This window comes from Agelaius tricolor, unplaced genomic scaffold (genome assembly GCF_023055355.1).
Source record: "Agelaius tricolor isolate 1412-34295 unplaced genomic scaffold, bAgeTri1.0.p SCAF_1, whole genome shotgun sequence".
Classification (NCBI taxonomy): domain Eukaryota; kingdom Metazoa; phylum Chordata; class Aves; order Passeriformes; family Icteridae; genus Agelaius; species Agelaius tricolor.
The window spans coordinates 69,702,128-69,712,565 of NW_027269261.1; the positions used below are offsets into that span (position 1 = coordinate 69,702,128).

Here is a 10,438-nt window from a genome sequence, read left to right on the forward strand (position 1 = left end):
TCTGGTTTTGCCAGAATTTCCTCGCAACTAGGAAGACATGATAAAATTCCTTTGGTCTCAATGTGCTTACCTTTCTGGCAGTAATGCTGTCAGCCTTCTTCAGGTGAAAAGTGAAAGTTTGAAATGTGGTTTTGATTCTGTGTGAACAAGGCCATTGAACCACTTAGAACAACTTACTGTGGGTTCCCCATGTCTGCCATTGAGCACTACTGAAATTCTGGGTGCTTTGATTTACTTCATTGGGTGATTACTACTTTATAAAGGGTTCCTTTTATCCTCTCTGAACACCTGGTGTCTTGGTTTGAAAAAGACAGGTGTCCATTAAGGGAGGCAGGAGCCTTCCTTAAAATGGAAAATGTAAACCCCCTCCCTCCGAATTATTATAATTTTTGAAATTAAGAGGCTCTCGGGCAGAGATATGGGAATAGGAGTAACAGTTCTTTACTAGGAAAATTAAAAATACGAATGCAATAGGACAAGCAAAAAAAGCCCAACAGTGACAGAATTAGAATATGACCTGACACACTGTGGGTCAGGGTGTTGGTAGCAGTCTAAATGGTGGCTGCAGTCCTCCTGCAGTGACAGGTGTGGTTCTGCTGAAACAGTGATCCTGTAAAAGGGTGTAGTTTTCTTCTGAATATTCAGTGGTAGTGTAGATGGGCCTGATCTTCCCCTGGGAATCCAGTGGAGAAAAAAGCTGCTTCTCTTGGAATCCAGTGGAAAAGGCTGCCTGTGGTATTCCAAATTCCCGATTATATCCAGGTAGGAATGCTTGGCTCCTCCCCCTGGGTGGAGCATCTCACAGTGGGATGATGTAATTTTATCAGTGAGGCTCAATGGCCCATTAACAGAAGATATCTCCCCAGAGAGGGGATTGGTTGTGAAAGAGATAAAGAAAAACTGCACAATTAACAGAAGATAACTGCCCCACCTCTAGCAGATGATAACAGAATATACAACCCCACCCACATCTTGCAACCCAGGACACCTGGGTAGCTGTAGGAGGCACTCGACTGTCTTTCCAGTTTAAGTCCAGCTTGTTTCATTAAAAAAAGCAAAATGATCACAGGTGGATACCCCCCAGGTGTGCAGGTCTGTACTGGGGGTGAACTTCTCCCAGCACTTAGCCTTGCTGTGTGTTCCATCACACAAGGGCCTGCCTCCCCCTCGGTGACAGGGGCTTGGCAGCTCCATGAAGCTCACAAACCCAGCTCACAGCAAGTGACCGTGTTGTGTGGCTTCTTCCCTCAGAATCAGCAGCAGCAGAATCAGCATCAGCAGCAAGCAGCACCTCAGCAGCAGGCGCAGGCGGCGCCGCAGCAGCCGCAGCCGCAGCAGCAGAGCAGCAGCCAGACCAACGGGACGGCGGCGGGCACCGGCGCGGCCGCGGGGGGCGCGGGCGCGGGGCTCCAGCACAGCCAGGACTCCGGCCTCAGCCAGGTGCCTCCCAACAAGAAACCACGCATAGGGCCTTCAGGCGCTAACTCAGGCGGGCCTGTCATGCCTTCAGATTATCAGGTACCTCTGGAAATTTTGCTGCTTCTGATGCTATAGGGCTGAGGGCCAAAATGTCATTTTTCCTCCTTCCCAGCTGCAAGAACAGATCGTGTTTTAATGAATTTTTGATGTAACCTGAGGCATGCTGAGGTTTTGTTCTGTGATTAGTAATTTTCAATAGAATACCAGTTTGAGTTGTACTGTACCCTGTAATGTGTTGAGGACTAGTCCACTCCAGGAATCACTTAAATATTTGCTTAACTTTATATTTTAGAGTAATCTTGCTGAAACCAGTGGTTGTAAATGCTGCACTGCATCAAGTTCAGTATACTTGAGTCTTGGCAATATTAAATCCCATGTGAGGCACAGATGTGAGACAATCCTGAGAAGAAGGAACAAAGTTTGAACCAGGCTCTCCCATTTCATTCCTCCTATTGTCACATGTATGAAGTGGTTCTGTAGTTTATTCTGGTATCTTTCTAAGACTGCTTCTAATGTTAAAGAAAAAAAAATGCATGTAAGAATAGGAATGACAATTTGGTTCAGTTCATCCATTTGATTCATGCCAGACTGGGGCACAAAGACATGCACTGTTTCTGATGTGACCAAAGTAGAACAGATTTCATGTTTTCTGGTACAATAGCATTAATTAGGAAAAGCACTATCACTGAATATTTTTTGAATTAGCATACCTGTCTTTGATTACTAGAATTATATTTTCCACTGAAAAAGTTACTTACATTAAATATAGAAAGCATTGAACTTTCCAGGATCTTCAGTATTTCAGAGTTTATACTCGCTGGAGCAGTAATTAGTTGAAAGAAAAAAAAGGTTAGATATTAAGAGTAAATTTTAAATTATGCTAGGGATTCTGTTGGCTCCTAGCCTCCAAGAGGGTCCTGCTTTGGAGAATGGTCTTTTCAGGCTGCTTTTAAGTTAAAATAAATAGGGTTTAAGACACCAGCTCTACAGTTGTCTTGACTTAGCCCTCCAGACCTTCTCCACAGACAATTCATTACTCAGTGCCAGACATATTTCTCCCATTTTTGTTTAACTCCTTTAGTTACAAATTGTCATGAAGGCATTGAGGGCAATTTAAGGAGAAAGACAACTAGGTTTCTTTTTTGAAAAGTTCCAGACAGCCTTGAGGCCTGGATGGATCAGTACATCTGTCTGACTGCACAGTATTTATGGCTGGTCTGGTTTGGTCTATACTTTGAGGACTGGTGTGCTGCATTTGATGATATCCATCATAGAATTCTTATCCAGTTCTCTGAATTGTTGGCAAACTTCCCCCTTGCAAGTTGCTGGTAGTCTAAATATTCTTTTTTCCAGATTTTTTTTGCCCTCTGTGACGCTTTCCTTCTAAACTTTAACAGCACAGGCATCAAAATCATGATCTGTATGTTTCTTTTACGTCATGCACTAAATTGTATGGGCTGATTATCCATTTTTGCACTTGTGTTTGGCTATCTGCCTTTAACTTCTAGCTGACTATCTTCTGTTCCAGAAAGGAATGTCTGCAATTTGTCCAAGTCTGACTTTATTAAAAACAAATTCTCCTATGTGAAACAAAAATAAGCATGGGCAAGTTAAAGCATTCTTCTAGTCTTAAGGCAGTAATTTTACTCCATTTTATCTTATTTGGAAGATTCTCTTTGCTTTGAGTTTCATTTAGCTTGTGGTCTGAAGTCTCTGTTGAAGTTTTTTTTGTCATTCACCAACCTCAGTATCTGTTGCTTCCACAAATGACAGTGCAAAGCTCTTCGTTGAGTTTTGCTGAGTCTTCCTTATGTGACCTTGAGTATTTTGCTTACCATGGTGAGCTGGTGCTTTTCATCCAGAAAGAGCACCTATAAAATCATAGAATTTATCACAATTCTTTTTCTTTTCCATTAGAAATTGAAAAACTTCCTAGAATTTTGAGAAAATTTTCAGGTTTCAGACACTGTGTAACACAACCAGCCTTATCATGGGATTGTGGTGGGGTTTACCTTGCTGGACAGTCTCCTGTCCATTGAGCATTACTTCTCATGCCAAGTGATTTTGCATCTTGCATTATTGGGCAGCTCACAATTAATTCTGGATGGGAAATGGTTATGATAATGAAAGGGCAAATTCAGCAGTCTGGAGGCTGCAAGATCCACAAATTTGTCTTGCTGAGGTTGGAGTCCACTAAACTGACAGTCCCAAACTGTGGAGGGGGGAAAAAAAAAATATTCAGGAAAATGAATGTTAGGTTATGTACATACCCATACCCATTTTTAAGCAGTTGTCCTTGTTTGCAGTAGTTAAGGTATCAGGTTAAAAGACTCACTTAATATTATATTATTTAATCTTAATGGACAATTTTTCATTTAGATAAATTGAGTAGTAGTCATGGTTGTCTTTTTCTCAGAAAAGAATAAAATGTTTACAACGTTTAATATTGCCTATCTTGAGAAGGGTGTTTGTAGCCTTAGCATTAATAGCATTTGCATTAATAGCATTTAGAATAATGATAGATAAAAGTTTAAGAAACAGATGAATTTTGAAAGGGAGTCTGCTCTCTTTGTCTGTTGTGTATTTTTTCTTCAGAAAATGGGTGTGTACATGCTGTACTTTTAGGTGCCTTCAAGGGTTCTTGTGTATTTTGTGTGCTGTGTTAAAGCTGATTGTAGATCAGAATGACGACTTGTTTTATGGGACCCTAAAAAGTAGCGCTATTTAGTCAGTTTCCCCAACAATCATGTTTTAACCAGAGGTTAAAAATTTCCTGAGCTGTATGGTCCTAGCAGGCTGGACCTGTGATGATCATTCCTTTGATCCCTCTCTTTTTTCCTGCAGCACTCCAGCTCGCGCCTGAGTTACCAAAGCAACATTCAGGGATCTTCTCAGTCCCAGAGTACAATGGGCTATTCCACATCGTCTCAGCAGAGCTCTCAGTATCACCAATCTCATCAGTCTCATAGGTACTGAGGGGCCTGCCAGGCTGCACTCAGAAAGGAATGGACTAGAAGCCAGAAGACTCCAGCAATATGAAGTTCATAACGATGAGAAGACCAAAAATACAAACTATGATGCAGAATTAAAATTCATGATGATAAAAGGAAAACTTCACTCACTGAAGACTTCCCCCATCCCTGCCCTATCCCCATCCCTTTATTGCCATAAAGGAGATTCTTGTGAAGTTTTCCTTCCTTCCTGCCCTTGCATGTGCTCCATTGTGGTTACTCTAATGAACCCTTCTGATCTGAACCCAGCACTTAACTTCTTTAACCTTTTGGAATTTTGAAGGATTCCTGGTGCACCTTCCTTATGCTGTAGTGATTGCCATAAATCTGTCTTTTCAATCTCTTTGATGGGATTTTAAAGTTTTAAAATCTTGAACTCCCAGGCTTTCAAGCTTGTATATAGTTAGTTTTATACTAGGCGAACCAGTTTAGCTATACAGGTATATTGCACCTTTTTAAAGCACTATGTTATTTTCACAGGATATTACTGTTTTGCTCATGGATGTCAAGAACAGCAAAATTTTACTGTTCCAGAGTATTTTACTATTCTGTTTTTATTAGTCTAGTTTTCAGGCAAAGTATTAAAAATAAAAAATTTTAAAAATTAATAAAATGAAAAAAGAAAAATGAAAAAAGAAAAAAAACCCACCCAAGTCTCTGCAGCAACAGATATGCATCATGCTACTGGACTGAATGCCAAACAGAAGATGGCTGATATTTCTTAACTCATTCACATTGAATTCTTGAAATCACAGTGATCATGCTCTGACTAGTTTTAAATTAAGCATTACTTTAAATGAAACCAGGACAGTCACATGAAAAGGAGATGCTTTCAGGATCTGTTGGAACAGAAGAAAGGAATGTCTTCCCAGGCTGGACACCAAAATAGTCAGGAAAATGTATTTACTGCCCTCAAGCCTCAGTAGGAATGTGGATGATGGGCTTTTTCTGTATTTCTGCAAAGTAGCTTATTAATGTGTGTGAGAGTTCTATAAATTTAGCTTTCTTTTACATTCCTGAGTCAGTTCTCAAAATTTAAAGGTGACAGAAATACTAAGACTTGCAAAAACAAATGCATTTAATCATTTTATGTTAGAATTTATAATTAAGAGAAATTATTGTGCAGTTTGAAAAGCATGTTGAAAATGGTTCCTTTTTCTTGTTTATAATGCATATTCTGTGTCCCTCACATTGCTGTGATTAACCAGATTAGTTACACCAGATGCGCTTGATTGCACTGAAATGTTTCTTTTTCCCTAGAGCAAACATGTTTTGATTGTGCCTAAGGGATTGTAAGTGGATGGGTAGCTTGCAGAAAATCCCTAGTAATTAAGCAAGAGTTCAGAAGCATAATCAGAGCATTATTGTCCAACTTCTGGAACCACAGTTATTCAGAGAGACACAACACGTAATTTGGGACAGCTTCGTTTTTGCTTCAGCCTTCAGAAATAAGGCTGGATCTTGTGGCAGAAAACCTGGAGGAATGCATTTAGAGAGCTACTGGCAGTGTTACATCAGAGAGCTTCTGCAGCTGGTATCCAGAGAAGAGGTGACAGGAGTTCAGGTGTAAATGGTCAGTGGTAACAGGTTTTTGTACTGCAGGGTGTTCTCTTTGTCCTGTGCCACACAAAACAAATGGTGTACCCGTGCACATTCACACTGAAGTTGTGACCAGATGCAGCAAGATGAGTAGGTCTGTTTGCTCTGAGGAGAATGCTTTTCATCACATATTATATGGTTCTACTGGTTTGATCTCCCAGTCATCTTTAATGTCCCCTTCCTCCTCAAACTCATGCTGTTTTTCTGCTTTGTGTGAGCAGTTGGCTTGCTTTGGCCATTCCTACCATCACGTGGTTTTGACAACACCAAGCTGCTCCAGAAAAGCTAATACCTGCTTTTGTCATCAAATGGATAAGAAGGTGGTGAAAAACTAAATGAAGCAATTGAAGGGAAAAATTCTTTCTGGGGAAAAATAATCTCCCAAAGAATACTTTCAATGTATAACCCTTGAAATGCTACATTTTATACATACTGTAGTACTCTGAAAGGACAGGTTTTAATTGTTCCTTCATTTCAGTGACTATGGGGTGACATTCTTTCTGTCTCCCCCCTTACTGATGTTAGGATGAGGTACTTTTGATCAAATGGGTGTTTGGCCAATGCTATTAAGTAACACTTCTTTTATACTTCTGCAATTTGAATGTCACATTTCTGGAAATTGACTTATGACAGAGTGATTTTTGTCCCCTCGTGTTCTTTTCATCCTTCTGTTCTCTCAAAATTATTTTGTCTTTTCTACTACGGTTATCTAACATTTCTTTTCCTTGCTGTGACTTGCAGCTGGTCATCAAAATTCATATGAGATCAGGAGGTGGCAGGGGACCATTGGTTAATTAAGGTGGGCTCTTGTGCCAATAAGGCAAAATCATGGTGTAGATTAATCTGTATGTAGAGTGTGAACTTCACAGCAATGTAAGGTGCTTTAATTGAGCGAACTTCCAGCTTCTAGAGTGACTGCCACAACCTCTCTCAGCTGCACTTGCATTTCTTGTCTTGGTTGGGTTGGTAGATGACCACATGCCACTCCTCTCTCTAGCTTTTATGCGCACAGGTGAAGCCAAGCTGTCTTCCTCCAAAATTCCCAGCCAAGAGGAGAGGGAATAAAAGCAACAGCCCTGGCTACAAATTGTAGGCTCTGCACACTCTTGTAGTTTCTTCACTGGGGTGAAATAATTTGCCTTTTCTTGGGAGCTTGATGCATGCTGCCAGGGTTGGTAGCAGTCATAGTGGAAGAAGCCTTGCTGCCTAGGGGTTATCCCGTGAGGTAAAAACTCTCCGCTTTCAGAAGTGAATTGTGCAGTTTGTCATGGGAAACCAGGACCACGTAATTTTTATGGTGTTTTTTTTTGCCTGTGCAGTTTCTTTATTACTCAGCTCTGTCTCTGCCCATAACCTATAGACCCTCAGCAAAGTGTTTCACACCTGTACTGAGAGGCACAGAGCTGTCTTCTCCATCCTGGTGGGAGAACAGGCTGCTGAGCACAGCTTTTCACGTCGTGGCTCAGAGGAAACAAACCCATGGGGAATTAATGGGATGAGCAGCCTGGTCCTCGTTGGTGAAGTTTATGTAGCACAAACTGCACAATGAAGGAAAAATATAGGGAAAGCTGCGACTCCTGCACTGTATCTGTGACACTGTATCTGGGGAGGGGGAGGGAAGCGCATTCGTAGTGGGAGGGGTGGCGGGAAGCTAGAAGTGTTCAAATATGTATGATATTTTATATAAACATAATAAGCTTAGTTCCCCTTCATAATCTTCAGGAATGGTACTTTAACACCATTAAGTAAAGAATTGTTTTAGGATTAAATAAATGTATTGTACATAAGGCCATACGTAATCTTCTAAAAAATGTCGCCAGACAGGAGCGATGTGTATTACGATATGAAAAAAAGTCCTTAATGCACTGTTATCTCCTAAATATTTAGTAGTAAATTAATGCTATTTAATTTTTTTAAAAATTTGTCTTGTGTAGACACTAAAAAGTATTACACAAAATCTGGACAGAACGTGTCCTTTTTAACAGCAATTTAAAGAACTTTTTATATATGTAAGGTAGTAACTTTTCAAATTGTTCTAGTTGTATATTCCCATGTTTACTATTTGTGGAAGTGTGCCTGTCTCAGTTATTTTTTTTCCTAATAATTTCATGCACGCATCTTTCATTTTTGTAGTTTCCATTAGAAATTACTGTGTATGCGCCTGGTGCTACCACAAAACTTTCCCGCTCTAGATCTGTGGTGGCCGCATTCAGTAGTGCCCGTGCCAATGGGCTACCAAAACCACGAAGCAAAATACTTGTTTCTCATTCTAGAGTTGAGAGTTTACTGCTTTTAAGTTGTCCTGATGTCACTCTTGAAATGACTGTGTTCATTTCAAGCTATGAGTTCATTGCATTTATTTTATATTCTTGGTTGTAATGAAATGGAATTGACTTTGCTTCAGTGTGAATTTTTTTAATAAAATAATATACATTTGTAATAATAATAAAAAGTTCAAATCAAATAAGTGTGCAGAAAAGTTTTTGTAAACGTCAACTTTGGGCTACCAGTAGGGAAAATACAGCCCACAAAATTGCAGTTGTAATTATATTCAGGATGTTTATGATATCATGCACCACAGAAAACAAAGCTTGCAAAACCTCAGAGTTGAAATTGCAGTTTTTAAAATGCCCACGAGGATCTTCACAGGTATGTGTCTCTCAAAATAGAATGAAGCCTTATGGAAAGCAGGATGGATGGAGTGTTCTCTTAGGTTTTGCTCTCTGCTCGTAAGTGTACGGGTATGCCACACTGATGGCACTCGTTGAGATTCATTATTACTTACATGACAATCCTGTAGATGCATCTTCTGAAAAAGAAAGCTGGTTTACTCTGTTCTGGAAATAAAGGCTTTCCTGCTTTCTCTTTCTGCTGGATCTTGGAGCATTTCAAGTATTTCAGGTGTTAACATGGAAAGTATGATCTAGAGCATTATTGGTGGGTTTTCACGGTGAGATTTTGTGTGCTTTGCTAGTCTGCATGTTTCTGTTCCATCTGACGATGGATGGATGGATGGATAACTTCTTCCAAAAATTCTACTTGTCTTTTCCATAACAGTTGTATGGGTAAGAACGGTTGAGATTTACTTGCACTGCCCATTGCATTAAGAAAGAGGCTTTGTTTTTTGATGTACCTTTTACACAAGGGTGGGAATAGGAGTGGCCTTTTGACAAAAAGCTCAGTCTGCATCTCTGACACCTCAAGACAGCCTCACTGCAACTGAATATTCCCAACTCTGTAACCTTCAGGGTTTCTGCTTCTGTTGTCCTTTTGTTGATATGATTGTGCTTAGTAAACGGCTTTGACTTGCATGTTTCTAAAACTTCCTATGCCAGCTCTGTCTCAGTCTCCATTCTTTTACAGCACATCTCTCCCTGGTTTTCCTACCTGGTCATTCGGTTTACAGTCTAATCCAGCCTGATCATACTGATCTGAATTAATGGTGCCCTTTTTTCTCCTTGACAGCTAAACAACTTTGATTTCACAGCCACTGAGAAAGTTGCAGAATGGATTGTTTATTAGTCTTTTGTTTTGACTTGTTGCTTCTTGTTTTGTGTTATTGCCTTGGCTCTGGCATCTCTGTTGCATTAGCTGTAAAGCTTCTCTCTTCACTTGCTCATGACTGCCAAAGCCTGCTGTTACACCATCCCTCTTACTCAAATCAAGATGTTATGTAAGTTATCTCTTGGTCTCATTGTCCCACCAGGTCAGCCTCTGCACCCTTCATTTTCAGACTTCTAAATAAGCATTTTAAGCCTCTGTTTCCAATTGCCGGTTGTTTCTGAAGAGATGTTGCATAAAATTCTGAAAAATTCCCTCCTTGGTGTCTTCTGCATCCCTCATTAAAGCCCCCTGGTGTTGATGTATACAGAAGTTTAGTATTTTACACACTACTGGTGTGCAAGGAGTCATATCTATTGTGTAAATGAAAACTGTTCCAGTGTTCATTCTGCCTTCCAGTCTGCATCCATCACCTCCCTGCATGCCCTTTGCAAACTCCCTGTGACAAGAACAGTCATTTTGTTCTGATACAGTAGTTTTATGACTGGGGCTTGCAGGACTCTGGAATATAAATAATAATCACTGTAATATCATGGTGGTTTACTGCTGGACAATACACAGTAGTAGTGTTGCCACTTTCCATGTGCTATTTCAACACAAGAAGCATCATGTTAGTGCCAAACACCAATTTAATTTGGCTAATCACAGAACCCGAGCAAGCAGTGTTCCAATAGCTAGCAAAAGTTAATGATGGTGTTCTTGTAACGTTGTTTTAATAAGTAGGTTCTGCTTTTTTACTTTCCAGGGAGCTTCATATCCTTGATTATGATCACAGAAAAAACCAGAAG

The 10,438-nt window shown here is 40.2% G+C and overlaps 1 protein-coding gene across 1 annotated transcript in view; it reads left to right on the top strand.

Annotated features, from left to right (window-relative positions):
* Positions 1 to 8,556, top strand: part of CDK19 (cyclin dependent kinase 19) — a 122,801-nt gene extending 114,245 nt beyond the window's left edge. Inside the window, exons 12-13 of the mRNA XM_071438513.1 lie at positions 1,252 to 1,518; positions 4,324 to 8,556. Coding sequence (XP_071294614.1) covers positions 1,252 to 1,518; positions 4,324 to 4,455 — 399 coding nt within the window. The 3' untranslated portion in view covers positions 4,456 to 8,556. The remainder of the gene's footprint in view (positions 1 to 1,251; positions 1,519 to 4,323) is intronic.
* Positions 8,557 to 10,438: the final 1,882 nt, after the last annotated feature.